We start from the raw sequence: 20,843 nt of genomic DNA on the forward strand, positions 1-20,843 counted from the left end.
ATTATGGACATCAACTTCAGTAACAAAAACAATGTTTACAAGGGACTTTTGTTATTTATTATTTAAGCTAATATTAATTTACAAACAAACATTATTGATAATCTTCTCTAATCTTTGGATGATCTGTTCTAATATTTGGCATGGTGTATGTTTATGTTTTGTAGTGGGACAAACATTAGCGCCATGGGCTGGTTGTGCAACCAAATTCACATCCATGGTACCAGAACATCTATTAGTAAATTTAGCTGAATTAACTAATTTTCAGTTCAAGTAGGAATGGATTTTATTTAACCAAGTTCCGTAATATTTCTATAGACAAATGCAAGTATTAATGTTATACTCGTTCCGTCCCATGAATGTTGTCTATAAAAATTATATAAATTTGAATGTATCTAGACACTAAACAGCATATAACATATAGATACATTCAAAATTTGATAAATCTCAAACAAGTTTAATGAGATGGACGGAGTATCAATAATCACATAATCAAACACTGAAACATAAACTTACTAGTTGAATGCCCGTGCGTTGCTACGGATTAGTCAAGTAATACGAATAAAAATTCATACACACAGAAAAAGCAGTGTGACTATAATAAAATATTTAGAGGAATTACCATGAGAAGCAATTCATGAAATCTAATTCAACAACATGATATCTCAAACTCATGACAATCAACTTTCAAGAACCTATTTGAAATTAATATACCATCTCATCTATTGAAGTGTGGCATAGTTCTTCATTTTCGTCGCCCACGTAGTACCTCACCACGTGTCTTCCCCTTTCTCAGAATCCACAAGTGACCAGCCTCCTCGAGCAATGTTCCTATCATAAACATGCTTCAAACTCCCGTGGACTCTACCTTCAGCCCTGTAATTATACAAAATTTTCGCAACAGAGGGTCATCCTTTCTACATAAAGAAGAAAAATGGATCAACTAAAGACTAAATAGGAAGATAGAAGGCAAGGGCAAATGCTAATGAAAATAATCACCACTTCTTAATAACAATCTCATCTCACGAATCAAATGTATCTCAATGATAAAGAGGGTCACCTAAAATAAGTAAGTTATACTTACCATGAAAGTAACTGTGATTTACTTGCATAATTTTGAGATCCGCTCTACAATTTGACATGCATTAGAGTAACTCTAGCTATCCTCAAATCAAAGAGGATGCTAGACTGCTAAATTTTCAGGGATGTGGTGCATATAATATTACCTAGTAGGTTAACTTTCATGTACCTAAATTTCGGTGTATTATTCCAGCAAACAAGGCGCATGAATAAAAGAAGCTAAACCAAAGTGCTCTAGCTAAACAAAGGTTTGACTGGCAATAATAGTTCATTAGTTTTATAAAATGCAGAAAATTCATTATTTTTAATACAGCTGTAGTTCATGAAGAGATACTACCAGGATGATCTACCAATTAGGTATATTTACGCTCTAGAACTATTGAGAACCAGCTTCAAGTTTGGTACAGAAAACATGTTTCATTTATGTCTACTCCCCAGACTATTTGCTGGGACAATTTTATGTTATTCACTCATATCTCAAGCTTATTTTTCTCATGGAGTTTATCTATATGAAAAGCTGCCAGTAGAACACTTGGTGAAGTTGAATTGATGTTACTACAAAATCAGGTGAACAATTCTTTTGTGAAAGAGTATTGTATGGAGCACATTTTCTATCGATGCATGCAAAAGAGACCTCTATGAGCCAAACATGATACAAGCCGTAATGAGAAGAGCCATCTTACGAATTTCAATGCTAAACTATTCGTAAAATGCAAACAAAAATAAAGCCAAGCTGTGTCACTGATTGACTTACTCCCAATGCTGAAAAGTGAACTTTGGTTTGACACAGTCGCATGCAGGATCGGCTGCAAAATATCTTGTAGGCCTTAATATTGGAGAACAGGAAGGTTGTCGCTTGGTTGCGTCGATGAGATGCGTCATCACCTGATCTCGACCTGCGTTGGTGTTTTCTTAATGACTCCTAGTCCTACATGCTATTCACCTCTCGTGGAGCATGCGGGGACGAAGGGGTCTTGGTTCCTCCTACAACAATAAGTAAGATTAAATGCATTCTCACCAGTTGCCACATTGCATATAACAACATATTTACTAAAATAGAAGCCGGGAGAGTGCCATCCAAGCGGCTGCTGCATCAGCAGCAGAGTAGGGAGACGATTCATCTCACAGGCATAACAGACTCTCCTCCCACCTCGAAGTTTGTGCCTGATGTTGTCGTCTCTTCCCTGCACCTCTCCCTCCAGCGTTATTCCTACATCTTTCTCTCTTTCTCCCATCATCAAAGTTGTCAACCGCGTGAAAATCCATCTGCCCATCCCTCAGGGTCTTTTGCATGTTCCTTCGCAGCGCTCTTCACATGTCCTGCAATGGAATCAAGATGACCATTCCTGTGCAGTTGAATATGAAATGCAAGTTTGTGACAAACCAAGATAGTAGCAGAAGGCAGCACATTGAAATCTATCAACTGGGGACATAAGAATGCATCATATTAGAAAGGTTTAGCACTCGGGAATGCAATAAATCAAACACATGGGGTATAATATGCAAAGCCAATGAAGTGTGGCCAAAAAATGATAGGCATGGACTTGACGAGGATCATGCCGGTCGCATCCAGGCAGGTGTGGTAATGAAATCTCTTCACCTTGGAGAAGGTGCGGGCCCAGATGAGGAAGGCGCCGAAGAAGACGGATGGCCACAAGGGGGAACCGGCCCGACGCGCTCTTGCCTAGGATCCACGGCACGTTGATGGAGGTGTGCGACATCTCGGTTAGGATGTATGCGATGTTGATGGTTGCCAGGATTGGGACTATGGCGGTGGAGGTCATCGACGGAAGGGAATAGGCGAGGCGGTGCCGGTCATGGAGGCAGGCAGGAGAGGCCGACCTGGGTGGTGGGAACCTGCGACATCGTTGGGAGCCTGCGGCGGCAAGAAGAAAAATCTGCGATAAAGCAGAGATATATTTGATGGATATTTTCTTACACCTACGAATAGGAAAGACATCAGGGCAAGTAATGAAATAAAATGTCCCCAATTATATCTTTCCTAATGTGTATCATGCGTTGGGAAATACGTGATTGATTGGATATGATTCATGATACTGCATGATTTTTTTTTGCAGGGAACCATGATTTTGATATTGTGCGATGGTAAAAAAGGAAAGATGCACGACTTGCCTTGTAATTAGATCCGACGATTGGATATTAAGCTTAGACCGTGAGATTAGATTAGAGGGTCCGGATTGTTTTAATGACGACCATCAAAGTGCGTTGAGTGTCAAACGACCAACTCACATTTAATAGTAAAGATGTTTGACTATAGCAACGCACGAGTATTCAACTAGTCTCTCTAGCAATTTAGTAGATTTGCTACTTCGTTGCATTCGTCCGGAGATCCCAATGTATACGCGCTAGTATAGATTCAGGTGGTCCGGGTCGGCCCGGTGACCCGTTGGACCGAACCTCAAATTTGTTAGAGCATGTCAAACAGACCCCGTATAACCCGTCCACCCTGTAAAATTCCGGCGGGATACGGGGCAAGAGCGATATGGGCCGTCTAGCAGGCCCCGTATTCGGGCCGGCCCGTTTCGGTGGAATACGGGACCCAGGAAATCGGCCCCGTCGTCCCCTACTTATACTGGGCGCAGGTGCGAGAGAGGGGTTAACCCCTCACTCGCAACCCTAGCTCCGCCGTGCGCCGCCGCCTCCGTAGTTAGCTCCGGCGAGCAATTCCTCACTCTCCCGCACTGCATTCCACCCCAGCTCCGGCATGGACGCCCGCCGCCGCAGTACCGCCTCGCCGGCGAGCGGATCGAAGCGATCCCGCTCGCCGGACACCGTTGAGGAGGCTTGGCGGCACCAGTGCAAGAGATCCGCCGCCGGGAGCCGCCGTGCGGCGTGCCGGTACGCCGGCGCGCTGTACGTGCCGGATTCGCTCCGGGAGTTCGCCGCGGGTGGGCGGTGGTACCGACAAGACCTGCCGCTCAAGCCGATGAGCGGCGGAGCCTTCAAGAAGTGGCTCGCCGACTAGGAGCGTGACCGCGCGTCGAAGGCGGCATGGGCGGCGAGCATCGGCAGCACCAGCGGCGGAGGAAGCGGAGGAGATCCGCGAGCCGACGAGGAGGAAGCGGAGGCGGCAGAGGAGGAGGTGGCCTTCCGGCGTGCGGTGGCCGAATCCGAGAAGGATGCCGCCGAGAAGGCTCGGGCGGAGGCAGAGGAGGAGGCGGTAACCATCGCCGCCGTCCGGGAGTTCGAGGTGCGGGAGACGCAGGAGGAGGCGGCATCCATCGCGTTCATCCCATTCGTCATCCTTGACGAATAGATGTAGGTATGATCGCAATGTATGTATGATCCGTAGTATGATCAATGAAGATGAACTTCCCGAGGTTTTAATTTTTAAAAATACGGGGTCTGCTAGACGGAATGGCTTTTCCGTTAGCAATTTTTCGATACGGACGAAATGCGAGCGTTATACGGGGCATAGGAATACGGGGCTGTTAGACGTACTCTTAAGAGTTGGGTCAAGGGTCGACCCGTAAAAGATAAGGTTCAGCTTTCCCCTGACCCGTTCGAACCTAGGGTAGAACCGCACCTCCACCTTTCCTCTCGGCACGGGGCAGACGGCCGCCGCTGTGCCGCCGCGCCGCCGCAGGAGCAGCCGCCAACTCGAGTTCTTCCGCTACCTAGAACGCTTCGGCAAGACTCGCCGGAACCGCTTGAAGCCCAGGTACTTGCAGCAAGACCGAGCTAGCGGCGGAAGCTCCCTGCAACACCGAGCCCGTCCATGGTGTCCCTCTCCCCCTCCGTCCACCTCCCGTGGTACGCCTCCTTCTCCCGCTTCCTCCCTTCCTTCCTGTACCCCTCAGTCCGTCTTGAGAGTTGGGTCTTCTTCTCCAATTTCTTTCTGTTGAATTGCACAGAACCATGTGGTTCCGCAGGCATAGGCCCAGAACTGCTCCCATGGCGGCTGGTGTTGGGTCGATTTGCTGCAATTCTTACTCGGTACCTCCCGCATTCGTTGTAGACTGCAGTTAGTCATGTACCTTCACCAAGAACAGGTCGAGATGCCGCCCAATTTTCAGAGATGTTAGAGCTGGGTGAAGATATAGATAATTCAGAAATGTTAGTACTAGGATTGTCACTGTAGATGGTAGAAGGATCCTATATTCAGAGATGTTAGAGCTAGGTGAAGATATAGATAATTCTCATACTGGTTTGCTGCTGTATGAAATAATGAAAATGATCACATCTGTATTCCTGATTGACATGGTTTGGTCGATCGTGTACGCCGTTCTTTGCACAGACATACTACTTTTGTACTGATACTTGATCATATCAAATGGATATGCTTGTATTGGAATCCTTCCATCATTGTTTACAATTTTCTATTTATCGAATCCTTCCACCACTGTCCATATGGTTGAATTTCCTGACCCGAATTTGTTGCTTTTATCAGTCGGGTCTGTGGAAACGTGCATGGACTGTAACTGCTGCCAGCACTTTGTGTTCCTTCAAGCCCTAGCTTCATAACTTGGTATCTCCATGTTATCTATGAACATTCAGGGAATCTAATTAACCATGCTCTGTACAAATGGGTAGTTGTGGAAGAAATCGACCACTTGGTGTATAAATCATGCTCTGAATTATATTTTTCAGTCCATTAGTTTCATCCACTAGTTAGTGAATCAACCACTTGCTGTTATGTTTTTTACTTGAACGGTGGCAATGTTCATTCATTGTCTATTTTCTTAATGTAGTGTAATCATAGTGATCACAATTCTTAGCTGCTAATTAGAATAAAATTCGAGCTTGGCCAAATGATGGAAGAAATAATCTTCAGTTCAGCACCATGCACTTCCCGTAGAGCATTTTTTTCCTTTGGAACTTGGGACAGCTAGTACTATTAGTTAAGTGACCTGTAACTGTTGCTACTCCTACAAAATTAATTTGACAGGCACATCTGACAATGCAAGTTTTCATTTCTCAGGTTTACTTATGTGTTTTTCTTATCTTCTTTACAGAGCAAGCAACGTCCACCAGAAGATTTGAGTTGAAAATTATTGATGGGAATTATTATTTTCTTGCTGTGATTTGTCAAGATGTAAAAACCCATTTGTTCTGCTGGACAATTTTCTCTTAATTTTAGCCTATAGCACATGATTGTGATTTTATTGTTGTTGGAGAATTATCCTAAATTTTATGATATTGTCTTTGTTTAGCAATCTGTACTAGTAGTAGTTGATCTGATGCAAAAAAAGATGAGTCATTGAGTCGTACACTCGAACTAGCCACATCACCAGCACAGCGTCCTGGAGTAGACGCCTGCATTGAGTAGGGCCAGGCATCCCGTCAATAGCCGCATGCATCGAGTTGGGCCAAGCCTCCCCGGCAGCAGAGCGCATGCATCGGACAGAACGCAGTAGGGCTAAACCTGTAGGGTATCCTTACCCTGTCAAAAGCGGTGCGGTTCGAACCTTGGACCTGGAATTCTTGTGTAGGTTCGCAGGTCCAGTAACAGGTCCGACCCGGATCGGACCCTTTGCATCTTGACGCGCTAGCAGTTTTGTTCTTTCGGGTCGCCGGCGTTGACGTTACAAGCTGTAACTGACATGCCATGCGTAGCTCAGTTTGATGGATTTGTTGCTTGATCTCGAGTTCTGATCCAAGACGAAAGCAGCTAGTAACCTATCATGATGTTCAACTCCACAAGAAGACCACCGAGTACCGACTAGGCTTTTATTTAATATTATTCTGTATATGCTTCCTTGGGTACTTCGTGCTTCTGACGCGTATTTTCAGCTGTATACTGGGGTTTGTAGCATGAAGTGGCCAGCCAAGTATCGCCAGGTTGAACAACTGATTGAATAACATTGCATAGAAATATCATTTCCATCACCTTAGGACTGCATATAATGCCACTCTGTTCTGTCTACTTTCTTGCTTCAGCCAGTTCGTTGCTTTTTTATTGTTTCAGTTGCTGAAATTCTGTAAGCAGACACGGTGATTTTCTCGTTTTGTTAGTCCAGGATCCAGATGCTACTGGCAGAGGTGTTCAGAGCAGGAGCCTGCATCGCTAGGGTTTCTCGACATGCATCCCAAGTATACCACTGCTAGCTAAATCATAGCACATTGCTTGTCAAATGCCTTTCCTTCCAAATGGGATGCAGAAATTTGATCGGGAGGTTGTGTAGATCGTTACTCGATTGCCTGTTGCGTGGACACTTATCTTTATATTGTGATGGCCCATGACCTTCATTTCCTTTTCTTAGTAGTGGTATAGAAAACACAATATATCTTGTGCTATCATGGCGCTTCTATTGTTTTCCAAGAAATAGTGAGCCTTTTTGTGTTTTTCTTTGTGTAGTGTTCTGTGCCGTAAAGTTTCCTACAGTTGACTAAACTGCGAGCTTACAAGTTACATCTTGCTTCTTCAGATTCAGGCTGCGAGATTTTTCAGCATTACTTCTGCACCCATTTCTCGCTTTGCAAAACGTCAGTCTCTGGACATCAGCAGCCTAAGAAGATCTTACAGCTTCAATCAACCTCAGCTCATAGCCATGGCAGCCACTCTTGCCAATGGTGATTCACACAACAGCCGTCAGAGGAACTACCAGGTTGTTGTTGCCGCTACGCGTGACATGGGCATTGGGAAGGATGGAGTCTTGCCTTGGAGGCTTCCTGGCGACCTTAAGTTCTTCAAGGAGCTTACGCTGACTACGTCTGACCCTGCAAAGAAGAACGCGGTCATAATGGGACGGAAAACCTGGGAGAGCATACCCCTTAAAGCAAGGCCTTTACCTGGTCGTCTGAATGTCATATTGACCCGGTCTGGTAGTTTTGATTTTGCAACTGCTGAGAATGTTGTTATCTGTGGAAGCATGAACTCTGCCTTGGAACTTCTAGCGTCCACTCCGTATTGCTTGTCGATTGAGAAGGTTTTCGTGATAGGGGGTGGGCAGATACTGAGGTGAGTTATCGCCTTCTCCAGGAACTTATTCTACCTGCGCTATGTTATATGTATTCAACTGAATTGCGGTACTGTTGTTGACCTTGTCTGCAAAATCGTTCTGCAGGGATTCACTTAATGGACCTGCATGTGAGGCCATCCATCTAACTGACATTCAGTCAATCATTGAGTGCGACACCTTCATTCCTCCAGTTGACTTCTCGGTGTTCCAACCATGGTGTTCATCTTTGCCAGTGGTTGAGAGCAACATTAGGCATTCTTTTGTGACCTTTGTTCGTGTGAGAACATCAGTTTCAGAATCTCATGACTCGAATGGCAAGGAATCAACCGAGCAAGATACCAAGAGTAGCAAATTTGAAATCGAGAACTTCTCTTTTCTCCCTAAGATGATATTTGAGCGCCATGAAGAGTATTACTACCTCAACCTTGTTGATGATATTATAAGGTGTGGTGCTCAGAAAGGTGACAGGACTGGAACAGGAACATTGTCTAAATTTGGTTGTCAGGTATTTCTCTATTTTCCTTAATATTTACTTTGATGAAAAGACAGAATGAACTTTGTCTTCCTTTTTCCTATTAGATGCGGTTTAACCTAAGGAAGAGCTTCCCCTTGCTGACAACAAAGGTATGCATCTATTTGCACTGGACTACGCCCAGGTGTAATTACTACTTACCAACATTGGGTCATTATAAGAATTGCCACCTTTTATACTAAAGAAATAAAAATAACAATAAAGAAACAAGGGAAAACAGTGATTTGAAAATTGCATCTGTTTCCCCAGTTTTCGTATCTTCCTCGTGTATCAAACCTACCATCAATGCATGCCACCTAGGTTGCTGCCGCTTTCTCTATTTTGCGATGTTTACTTGTATGTCCTATCAATTATGATGCTGCTGTACTTTCAATCTTACTATAATTGCACAGCATTTTCGTGATTAAGTGGAAACTTATCGTACATTGAATCTTAATATGATGCCACTGTACTTTCAGTATTACTAAGTTACTATAATTGCACAGAATTTACACAGCGCTTGTACTTCATGGTTAAGTGCATACTTATTGCATTATCTGATTTCTATAGTTATTCTCTAGTAATAGCTATATCTCTCACTCAGGAAAACTAAGCTGTGTGTGATGTATGTATTATGTTGCCGCTTCTGACCCTTCACGTTAGGAAGATGCTTATCCTTTCATTATTTCAGTAGTGATGACGGTGAATGCTGATATGTGGGCACTGATGCATAACAGTGTTAACGTCCTTAAGCTGTGCTGACCTGCCTTGAACTGTGAATTGAGAGCTTTGGTATTCCTCTTTTGCTTTAATGAATAATATAATAGCATCTGCTCTTTACCAGAGGGTGTTTTGGCGTGGTGTTCTTGAAGAACTGCTGTGGTTCATCAGTGGCTCGACAAGTGCAAAGGTACATCCTTCTTAAATGTTTTATTGGATCAGTTCCTATCATTTCTCATTTTGTATCTATACTCAATACTTTGGTCACTTATCATGTTTATGCCCCAGGCTGTATCCACAGACTAGAATGCACCATAAAAGACTAGCGCTTCATCTTGTTGCACCATGTATCTAACTGTCCATGACTAACAATTCCCATGGCTTTACATTATTTGCAAGAAAAGAATTATCGTGTCTGTCAACTTTATAAAACCTGTACACCTGCAAGATTGGGTACATGATCTTTTGCCTTGAATGACTTTTTAAGAGTCTTTGTTTCATTAGTTGCTTTCCATGGCTTCCCCTTTTCAAATTGTTGCATTGAGATGTTAGGGAGTACCTTTACATTGTTGATTTTTTTAATTGTGAAGTCTCATATGGTGTCTGCAAGTCTTGATAGGATTTGGTCAGTTAAGCTCTCAAGAAAACCACATTAACTTTACTTGCCCATTTACACAAATAGCGCAAGGCTTCCAAGCTTTTGGAAAGCTCAGACAAATATTACATGATCCCCCGATATGCATGTAGTTGTTCTTAGAGACCTCTAATTATTATTTTTTAATTTTCTCCCTGCTTTCTAACTGAAGTAAAAGGTTTCTTTGTGTTGCTTGTTTGTGAATGTGTTATATGCTAGTTAATAAGTTGGGTGTGTGCTTTGTTAACAAATTTTATGAAACATATCTGCGAGTCTAGTTTCGGTATCCATTGAGATCCTTGGGTGTAGTGATGGTCGAGTGTCCCTCCTATCTTAATCGAGACAAGTCCTATCCCTCGATCCTGAAAGAAAGTTAATGCTACCAGTTTCGTTAGGTGTATTTGTTAACATTACCAGCACTTAAGGCAGAAACATATGTTATTAGTTTTTAATTTCTTCACATGAACTTACTGTGCTTCAGACTTCTGATTTTGGTTCGAGTCGCGGTCTCCTCACATTGCACTTCGTGAGGGTAAGGCTTGCCACTAACACCTTCCCCAGACCCCGCACAGTGCGGGAGCTCTCAGCACTGGGTACGTCCTTTTTAATGTATTACTTTCTATTTGTAGGTTCTGCAGGAAAAGGGTATTCATATATGGGATGGCAATGCGTCAAGAGAATATCTTGACAGGTATATCTCTTGGATATAAGTGATTAAAAAACAATGGACACTATTATTTCTGAGATCTGATCTACCTGGCAATATTTTGTAGTGTCGGCTTAGCAAATAGGGAGGAAGGTGATTTAGGCCCCGTTTATGGATTTCAATGGCGACACTTTGGTGCTGAGTAAGTTCGCATTGCTCCCTCTCCCTCTCATCCTCCCTTTGTACTTCTATCCCTCTTTTCTAAGCAATGATGATATATACAGATACACCGACATGCATGCTGACTATACTGGAAAAGGTTTTGATCAGCTAATCGATGTGATTGACAAGATCAAGAATAATCCTGACGATCGGCGAATCATCATGTCTGCATGGAATCCTTCAGATCTAAAAAAGATGGCCCTTCCTCCCTGCCACATGTTTGCACAAGTTAGTGTATTTGAATAATGCTTTGGTAAAATCTGAGTCCACTGTATTTGCTATGACCATTAAGAACTTTGTACTTATTAAAGTTTGTTCATTATGATGGTAAGCCTAGTGAGTTATTCTTCCCTCTAAATGTATCCTTTTCACAAGTAAATTTTAATGCTGTTGATATGCTTCACATGTGAATAGGTTCTGATTCTTGCATGCAACCAATAGATCCTCTAGAGTCTACATGCTCTTCTGCCTTTTAAACATATTTACAATGATAGACATATTTCGTGTGGTAATTTTAGAGACAACAATCATGCTGCTTACTTATTGTAAATTATGTCTTGCAGTTTTATGTTGAGAATGGGGAGCTATCATGCCAGATGTATCAACGCTCTGCAGACATGGGACTTGGTGTTCCTTTCAACATTGCATCATATTCTCTTCTGACATGCATGATTGCTCAAGTCTGTGGTATGTTCTTAATTCTTATCTCCCTGGTTACAGGACTCTGGTTAACTGCAATATGTCCAACTTAATGTTCAGTTAAAATGTTGTTTGCCGTTAATAACTTAGCAAGTGGCTGTGCATGTCACTGCGAATTTCGATTGATTTTAGGAGTAAGTGCCAGGGAAACGTTTTGAGGACTTCTGAAACTCAAATGCCTTTTTTACAGCAGTTATTCATGAATCAGTGTTAGACTATTCTCCGTAAGAGTTGCTTTTGTTTTCCCCACCTATTTCTTGCATTTAGAGGGGCAGTAGTAGTTGGGGAAGAGTCATCCTGCGAACTGTACCCTGTCTGTAATGTTGAAGATGCTTAACATCCTTGTCCTATCCTGTTTATTCATGTATCATCTGTCTATATTTGTGTGCAGGTCTCTCCCCTGGAGATTTCATCCATGTCATAGGGGACGCCCATGTGTACAGAACGCATGTTCGAGCTCTAGAGGAGCAGATCCAGAAGCTGCCCAAACCGTTCCCAGTAAGCAGATTTGAGCAAATCTATTTCATTCAAACCCACAAGATTTGCAGATAAAAAAAGCAACTCTTGTGATGCCGTTTACCTTTTGTGTGGCTTTTGGTGCTCATACATAAGTAAACTTTTATGCTGCCCGCGTTCAGATTCTGAAGATAAACCCTTTGAAGAAGGACATTGATTCTTTCGTGGCGTCGGACTTCAAGCTGGATGGCTACGACCCGCACAAGAAGATAGAGATGGAGATGGCGATATAGTGGTAGCAGTTGTACTGGTAAGAAGACATGTATGGCGTTCTCCGGCAATTGTACTCGATTTAGGTCGCGTATCCAGAGTCTACAGAACTGTCTCCCCTTTTTGTTTGGAGCTCAGTGATGACTCGAGAATGTGAGTGAGAGCTGTTTGGGCAGTGCAACGTGTTGGGTTTGTGCTCGGCGATGATGGACATAGCTATTAAACTCGAATATTTAAAGAGATTCATCTGTCTGGTAACGAACGAGCTGTAGCTGAAATGTCTGTCCATGTGTCTGGTGCGTGATGTACCTTTTGAACCATATGTCCTCACTTTAAAATAGGATTTTTTTTACAATCTAGATTGATATTCTAGTACCACATTTCAATGAAAACACGAATGGCATGTCGATACTTGAAATAAACCAGTAGTAGTAGATATAATAAATAATGTTGTAAAGCATGAATGAATAAATTCTAAAACACGAAGATACCTTTTTAGAAAGCCCGGTGCTATTAGGCTACCAGACTACGGCCCTTCTGTATCTACGCTAGCAACGGTGGTGTTTCATTCATGATTGCAGGTGAGGTATTTGTGACGGCTTCCGGTTTCTGCTAATAAAATGGACAATTCCTAAATAAAAATCACCGTGGGATCGATTTCCATTTGATAATGCCAATTCCTAATTAATGAGATGAGATTAAGTTATCGCCTCGTTTCAAAACTTTGCACCGTGGCTGCACTGATCGAGCTAGTAGCGTAGCGAGTGGTAGGTGGTGAGCTGACTGACTGCTAACAAGGTCTACACGTGACAGATGGAGGCACGGCGTCCACTCGTGTGCGTGCCTGCGCCGGAGACCATGTTTCGTTTACGCAGTCGTACTAAGACTTTGGTTGCTGATGGAATTCACAAAATATAAGACTTTCTTTGCCATGGCAACCCGACCAAACAGCACGGCAAGTGAAGTACGGAACGTTAGTAGCCAAACGAAACCAAAAGCCAATTTGGACCGGAAATGGGGAGGCAGTGAAGTGAGATACCCATGCGAGCTTTGAGAATCAATTGTTCCTTTTCATTTGCATGTCATCATTTCCTGTCAACCGTTTAATACTATCCCTGATATTACTTTTTTTTAAACAGAAGGCCCTAGATCCGATTTTATATATAAAGCCCTTATGACAACGAATAAGTCATAACATACAATACGCGTCTGAGACCGATCACACTCACACCAACTAAGACATAGATCCATAAATAAGCCTCTCAGGCAACCCATGACAAGACAAAGAAAAACAGATAAAGTCTAGGACGCCGCCTCATGTGTTGCTCTAGTCCTTGTCCTCGCCTCGAAGCCGCCTAAGCTCTCGCAGCACCTCGTCCGGAAGTTCCTCGTCGCGTCTGTCGACCCGCGCTGTCGACCGATACCCCCAGCTCTGCATGTGTATAGACATTTTGAACAAAGCGTCAGCCGGATGTGCGATCACTTTTCCCCTCTAGAGCTAGCTTGTTGCGTGTATTCCAAAGCATCCAACCTAACGCCACAAAGGCATACCAAGCTAGCCTACGCAGGGGCCCGGACAGGCCTTGCACTAAGGAGATGAAATCCCCGACCCCTGCCGGATTCCAATTACATGAGAGGAGTTCCCTAACTCCCGCCCACAGAAATCTCGCGAGGTGGCAGTTGAAGAAAATGTGGTCACAATCCTCCAGCACGCCACACATCGCGCAACTCCCGTCAGAGGGGCCATTGGCCACATGTTCAGTCGACGGAAGCCTCACCCTAATGAGCTGCCAAAGAAACACTCTGATCTTCGGGGGAACCCTAGTAGCCCACACCTCCTTAAAGAATGTGACTGTCGCCCCTTGCGACATGCGAAGGTACAAGGAGTTTGTAGAGAAAAAACCCGGACGGCTCCAGGGCCCAAGAGACCTGGTCCTCCCCCGTGGAGTGGGGGTGTAGATCGAAAATCTTGCAGAGATTCTCCCATTCTACCACCTCCGCCGTACCAAATGTCTGGCGGAACCTGATGTGCCACCCCCTTCCGTCATAACCCCAGCCACCGTGGTGAAGTGGTTTTCATAGCAGGCAAAAAGATGCGGGAACATCAGATGTAAAGGGGCCCTCCCCGTCCACCAGTCTAGCCAGAAATACGCCCTTCTCCCATCACATACGTGATGCTTAGCCCCAAGCTTGAAGTACAATTTGAGCTTCTGGACCGTATTCCAGAATTGGACCCTTTAGTCGGTACCAACGGGGAGAACAAGTCATTGTTGCCCAAGTACTTGGCTCTTAGGAGGTCCGCCCATAGACCTTTCGCATTTTGCTAGAGCTTCTAGATCCATCCTACCATAAGAGCAATGTTCATGTTCTTCGTATGAAGGATTCCCAACCCTCCATACTCCTTAGGTCTACACACCGTAGCCCAGTTCACCATATGGTATTTGTGTTTGTTACCGACTCCTTCCCAGAAGAATCGGCTCCTCGAGGTGTTCGTCGCTCCGTGCGTTGAATCGTAGAGAAGGTATAGACCCACATCGAACATCGGAAGACTCGAGAGACAAGAGTTCCTCAGTTCTAGTCTACCTACCGATGCCAGGAAGAGACCCTGCCAGGGATCGACCACCGTGCCCAACCTTCTCTGTCGGAGAGGACCGGTCCGCTACCGTCGGCCTCTTGTCGCTCACCGAGAGGCCTAGGTAACGAAATGGAAAGCTCCCTAGCTTGCAATTGAGCGCATCGACCACCGTACTTTGCTCATCCTTTGAGACCCATGTCACAATGGATCCACTCTTGTTGAAGTTAATCTTGAGCCCCGACATATTCTCAATGCACAAGAGGATGAACTTTAGGTTTGCGATTCCCAATTGTGAAGGTTCAATCATAATCATCGTGTCATCTGCATACTGAAGGTGGGTAACTCCTCCTGGAATGAGGTGCGGCACTACTCCCTGTATGTGTCCCGCCTCATTGGCCCTCGAGAGGATGGCTGCCAACAAATATGCCATGAAGTCGAACGGAATAGGTGAGAGCGAACCCCCCTGGCGCACGCCCCTCGCGTTTCGAAAGTAAGGGCCAATTTCCCCGTTGACATTTACCGCAGTCTGTCCCCCAGTCACCAATTGCATCAGACGGTGCACCACCGTCGCTGAGAATCCCTTTCCTCATGAAATCCCAGTTGAACCTGTCATAAGCTTTCTCGAAGTCCAGCTTAAGAAGAAGACCCTGATATTAGAGCAAGTCCAACAACACCCTTATAACCACCCCTATAGCAAACATAAGGAAGAAAGAAGAAAAAACATGGCTCCAACAGCTCCCCTATAGCCTCCCCTAAATATTGGTGTCCTCAACTCAACCCCCCTCTGTCCCCTATGCATTGGGGTTATGGAGTTGTCTCCTATACATGCCCAACCCATGTTTATGTCTTGTTATAAATCTTACATGTGGACTCTACATTATTAAAATACATGTAAATATGACATTGGGAAGGAATCATAGGGGAGTTGTTGGAAAGAAAACAAATATAGGGGATGAATCTTTTTAAGTGTGCCCCCTACATGAAGATATAGAGGAGAAAATGTAGAAATGTTGTTGGACTTGCTCTTACTTCTTTAGGTGCCCATATTGGACCAGAGCCTACAACCGACAGATTTGTTGTTATTACCGTAAGTTCTCTATGGAGATGTCAATGTCACTCCCTGCCTAACATTGGTTAATGCCACTTTGCATAATTTAGTCCAGTACATAGGTTCCATTCCAATTTTGATGATACATTTTTCAACCTCTGCAGTCTGGACCAGTTGAAAGATGCATTCCTGGGAACACAATTGCAGAGCAAGCTGACATGCCATAGGGTGGCTTGTCATCGTTTTTAACTGCATTTTTATCGAAGTTTGAGTGCTCTCAAATGCCTCATCCAGTATATGTTCTCTTCCACCGAGTATTTCTGGACAAGGATTTTGTGCACATGGGAGTCAGTGCTCCCTTCACTTTTGGATTTTGAAAATTTCAGATTCTCATATTTCTCTGCTTTCAAAAATTATGATATTAAATATGTAGATAGATGTGTATACGAGGATTGGAATCAAAAAAGTCTCGTCAAAAAATACATTATATTTTTGGAGATGCAAAAAAGACAAATTTCTGACAGTACACTGACAAAATATACGTACTAGTGTACTACTATTTATAGTCAGAAATTTGTCTTTTTTGTATTTGTTATCACCGAAATTTGACCGGATCGAGAGGTGGGCCGCGATTGGAGATGGGCTTGAAGGATATACATGGAAAGAATACATGAATCGGCCTTATATGCAAAGTTTGGGCTAGTTTGCCCGTGTATCTGTAATATAGTAGGATACGTGTCGATTAGATAGAGTTTGGCTCGTGCCCGGTTGGGATTATTCCCACGTTAGAAAGTCTACGGACTATAAATATGTATCTAGGGTTTATGAAATAAACAACAATCACGTTCACCACAAACCAATCTAGGCGCATCGCCAACTCCCTTGTCTCGAGGGTTTCTTCCGGGTAAGCATCATGCTGCCTAGATCGCATCAGTACACGTTTATTCGTTGCTCATGCGTTGCTCGTGCTGAAGCCTTGTTGATGGCGAGCAACGTAGTTATCGTAGATGTGTTAGGGTTAGCATTGCTTCATCGTATCACATGCTTTCGTCCATGCAACCCTTAGACGTCTAGCCGCCCTTACACCTATCTTAGGTGTAAGGGCGGCACCCGCTTGATCATTATTTAGTAGATCCGATCCGTTATGATTGCTCCTTGTTCTTCAAGGATTAGTTTAATATCTGCATAGTTAGGCCTTACAAACGGGTTGAAGGATCCGGTGGCGCGTAGGGTGTAGTTTGCTAGCCCTAGACAGGGATGTTACGGGGATCAACTTCATGTTGGTTTTTAGGCCTTGTCTAGGGTCGGTTTACGATCACCGTGCGTGGCCGCCGAGCTCAATCACGAGTAGGATATTCCGATTATGTGGTGAAAACCCTAAATCGTAGTAGGTCGTTTTAGCTTTATTTTGATCAAGCAGGACCACCATATATTCGTACACCTCGTACGGATCATGGGTGGATCGGCTCCTTGAGCCGATTCACGGGACAACTCTGAGAGCCGATCGAGGCTCGTATTTAATGTTTACGTGTATGCCATGCGAGAAACTAAGCGAGGCACATCCAACACCTTCACGACCGGGTATAGGTCGAGGTGGCACGCCCTTGCACCGAGCATCGGACGTGCGTGCCGAGTCTTTGCGGGCCGTCGCTCGGAGGGACCGGGGCCGGCCCGCGGTCCCGGGAGCCTCCCGGCTCTCTTGTGTTGCCCGTCGCTGCTCGCCGGTGGGTTTCCGACCGCAACACATTCCGGCACGCCGGTGGGACAATCTTCGACATCAACCGCATCGCCATCTACATCCGAGATGGCGGAAGGCACTCCGATCACGTACAAGGATCCGACCGAGGAACTCAAGAAGAAGTATGACGAGGTCAAAGCAATCCTCGAAGCCGACCTCATCGGCTCTTTTCACGAGAACCCGCTCACACGGCATCGAGGTGGAAAGGGTTCTCACCTGAAGGCGCGCTCGATGGAGTGGACCTGTCCGCCCCGTCGGAAGAACGCACCGGGTCTGCGTCAGGAGATTAACTTCATGGTAGCTCATTCGTTGCACCGCCATTCTGAGAGCCTGGTGAACACTTTGGAGCGTGTCGCTCTTCGGGTGATCCAGGAAATCATGAGGCATCAGTACTCTCCGTCAGGACCAGCTCTAGGGACTCACCAAGGAGAGATGCCACTCCGAGTCCCGACCACCGCTGCCATTCGCGTTGGCGGCGCCGAAGTGCCGAGTTCACCGGCATACGTCGTCTACAAGATCGGTGGTGACCCTAGTGACTACCGGTTCTTGCATGAGGCGCCTAAGGAGATCCCTCACGGATACACGTGCACATACGTGCCGCGGCCGCGATGGCTCGGGCACTCACAAACCGGATCGCAACGGCGGGGACTTCGAAACAACGGGAGGAACTTCGGGGACAAATCTTGAGAAGCGGACGTGGCTAGCTAAGTACGCCACCCCGATAAACTTCCGAGCCCAACTCCTGCGGTTGGCTCGGAGCTTGAGAAGCAAGCGTGGCTGGCTAAGTATGCCACTCCGGCGAATCTTCGAGTTCAACTCCTGCGGCCCGGCACCGCGGATCGGATCGATACCATCTTGAGAGACCGAGTTCGGCATGGTGCCGAAAAGGAGGGCAATCGGTTATTCCAAGCCGTACCCCAACGAGTACGAATTGATCCCACTTCCACCCAAATATCGGCTCCCTGAATTCTCCAAATTTAGTGGATCGGATGGTTCCGGCTCAATCGAGCATGTGAGCCGATATTTGGCACAGCTGAGCACGATCTCGGCATCGGATGAGCTGCGTGTGAGGTTTTTCGCACGGTCCCTCACGGGATCGGCTTTCGGGTGGTACACATCGCTGCCACCGGACTCAATCCGGACTTGGAAGCGAGTTGGAGGAGCGGTTCCACATGCGGTATCACTCGGAGGCTTCCGAGGCGGCATTGCCGATCTAGCACAAGTGCGACGAAGCGCGGAGAAACGGTGTCGGAATACATCCAGCGCTTCGAACCGTTAGGAACCGATGCTATTCGGCTCGTGTGACCGAAAAGAAGCGATCGAGTTGGCGGTGGTGGGTCTCGCATCACCGATCAAGGACGTGGCCTCCCAAGCGAGTACCCTTCAACGGCGCACATGGTGCAGAAGCTGTCATCATATGAGCGGCGCCACCCAGATGTTTACCAGGATAAATTCAAACGTGCGGTGGTCCTGGTTGAGGCAGATGAAGACGAAGGCTCTGCGGGAGATCAAGAGGTAGCAGTGGCTGAATGGACTCGGGGGCAAGCCCCGTGTCCTGCAAGTGGGTTAAGCCACAAGGTCCTCCAAGAGGGTTTGACTTCGACGTAACCAAGGCTGAGAAAATTTTTGACCTCTTACTTAAGGAGAAACGGCTAAAGGTACCCGAAGGCCACAAGATCCCCACGGCGCGGGAGCTGAACGGAAAGCCATACGCAAGTGGCATAACACGTTCACCCATGCCACCAACGACTTGCGGGGTGTGGCGGCGGCGGGTCCAAATGGCGATAGAACAAGGGCGTCTAATTTTCAGCCGGTACGCCATGAAGGTCGACACACACCCCTTCCCCGTCGTTAACACTGGTGGAGTGCACTTACCCCGGAGGGTGCCGGCCAAGATTCTCGTTCAACATCAACATGGTAGGACCCGGGCACCACTGCGGTAAGAACGGAGACGAGGGCAGCTGCTCTCATAGCAATGACACGGAGGAAGCCGTTCCACGCGATCGGCTCCGGCACGATGGCAAGCGCTACATCACGAGAGGAGAAGTGAGGAATGTGCGATATCGGCGACCTCTCTGCGATCACCTCCTCAACAAATATGTGAGTCAATACGGCCGACGCCGACGATACAACGAGCGAGGACGAAAGAAATCGTCTGGCTAGGGACGCCAGGAGACATCGTCGGCATGATCGCAATGAGGAGAGATATGAGCGCCACGCCAAGGAAAAGTCGAGAGAGCAAGACGACGTGGATAGGCACTTGGACTGTCCCTTCTTCAGACACTGCTGGGATTCAGGAATGAGCCGATTGCCTACAATCGGCAACTGCCCAGAATGTAGACAAAAGAAGAAGGATGCGACTAACGTGTCCGTGTTCAAACGTCTAGGGCCTCTCCCGCCTCGGAACAAACATGCTGAGTCCTCTCGGGTAGAAGATCTCGAGGAGTTAGAAGACGATGATGAAGAAGAAGAAGATAAGTACCACCAGGCCAAGGTGGTGCCCTGATGGACTCAGCCGTTCCCAAAAGCGTAGGGTTCAGCGACTACGTGGTTTGGAGGAAGCCGAAAGGTTATACCTGCACACGTTAAGGAAGGCGTGGCCTGATCTGGCCGCGAAAATTCAGCAAACCCTGGACGAAGAAGGTCGGCCACAAAGGAAAGAGTGGCGCCCCAGACAAAGAAAGCCGATGATGAGACATCGGCTGGCACAAACATGGTGTTCATCCTTCGACGGAGTTTAGTGCTCCGGGATTAGACGAAGCACCTGTGGCGCAACTTGATCTGCGGCCCACGGCCGGTTATCTTTGAGAAGCCACGAGAAAGAAGCTACGGACACACGAAGGCCTTGTACTTGCGAGGCTATATCAATGGGCAGCCTGTCAACAAGATGTTGGTGGACACCGGAGCGGCGAGTCAACATTATGCCTTACTCCATGCTTCGTCGGTTGGGACGCTCTAGCTCGGATCCGATCAAGACCAACGTTACATTGAGCGATTTCAACGGCCAAGCATCCGACGCACAAGGTGTTACGAACGTGGATCCGACCGTAGGAAGGAAAACCATCCCTACGACGTTCTTTATTGTCGATAGCAAGAGCACCTATCCTGTCCTCGCTAGGGAGAGATTGGATCCACGCCAAGCTGTTGCATTCCATCCACGATGCACCAATGCTTGATACAGTGGGATGGAGATGAAGTAGAGGTCATCCACGCAGATGATTCAGCCGCGATTTCAACGGCTGGCATGAACGTTTGGGAGACAACAGGCCAAGAGCCACTCTCAGGCATCAATTTGAACGACTGCGAGCGCATCGACGTCACGAA

The 20,843-nt window shown here is 46.1% G+C and overlaps 1 protein-coding gene across 7 annotated transcripts; it reads left to right on the forward strand.

The window, feature by feature from the left end:
* The first annotated feature begins 4,707 nt into the window (after positions 1–4,707).
* LOC124669467 (bifunctional dihydrofolate reductase-thymidylate synthase) lies at positions 4,708–12,436 on the forward strand. Of its 7 annotated transcripts, none has more exons than XM_047206079.1 (12): positions 4,708–4,851; positions 4,971–5,034; positions 7,467–7,999; positions 8,106–8,505; positions 8,580–8,624; positions 9,356–9,421; positions 10,495–10,556; positions 10,639–10,713; positions 10,796–10,961; positions 11,297–11,420; positions 11,824–11,930; positions 12,071–12,436. In XM_047206079.1, the coding sequence occupies exons 1-12, from the start codon at positions 4,817–4,819 to the stop codon at positions 12,179–12,181; spliced, it is 1,788 nt and encodes a 595-aa protein (XP_047062035.1). In that variant the 5' UTR covers positions 4,708–4,816; the 3' UTR covers positions 12,182–12,436. The 7 variants fall into 7 exon arrangements, with proteins under 7 accessions (XP_047062035.1, XP_047062034.1, XP_047062039.1 ...); XM_047206078.1 differs by lacking the exon at positions 4,971–5,034 and adding an exon at positions 7,059–7,131; XM_047206080.1 differs by having other exon boundaries at positions 4,760–4,851; positions 4,953–5,034.
* The last annotated feature ends 8,407 nt before the right edge of the window (positions 12,437–20,843 follow it).

Source organism: Lolium rigidum, chromosome 7 (assembly GCF_022539505.1).
Source record: "Lolium rigidum isolate FL_2022 chromosome 7, APGP_CSIRO_Lrig_0.1, whole genome shotgun sequence".
NCBI lineage: Eukaryota > Viridiplantae > Streptophyta > Magnoliopsida > Poales > Poaceae > Lolium > Lolium rigidum.

Bases quoted from the DNA above. Each gene is read 5' to 3' on its own strand.
- LOC124669467 (XM_047206077.1), top strand. From the start codon at position 5,999: ATGCAAGTTTTCATTTCTCAGGTTTACTTATGTGTTTTTCTTATCTTC. The intron at 8,625-9,355 runs GTATGCATCTAT...GCTCTTTACCAG, and splicing joins TCCCCTTGCTGACAACAAAG to AGGGTGTTTTGGCGTGGTGT. The intron at 11,931-12,070 runs GTAAGCAGATTT...GCCCGCGTTCAG, and splicing joins AGCTGCCCAAACCGTTCCCA to ATTCTGAAGATAAACCCTTT.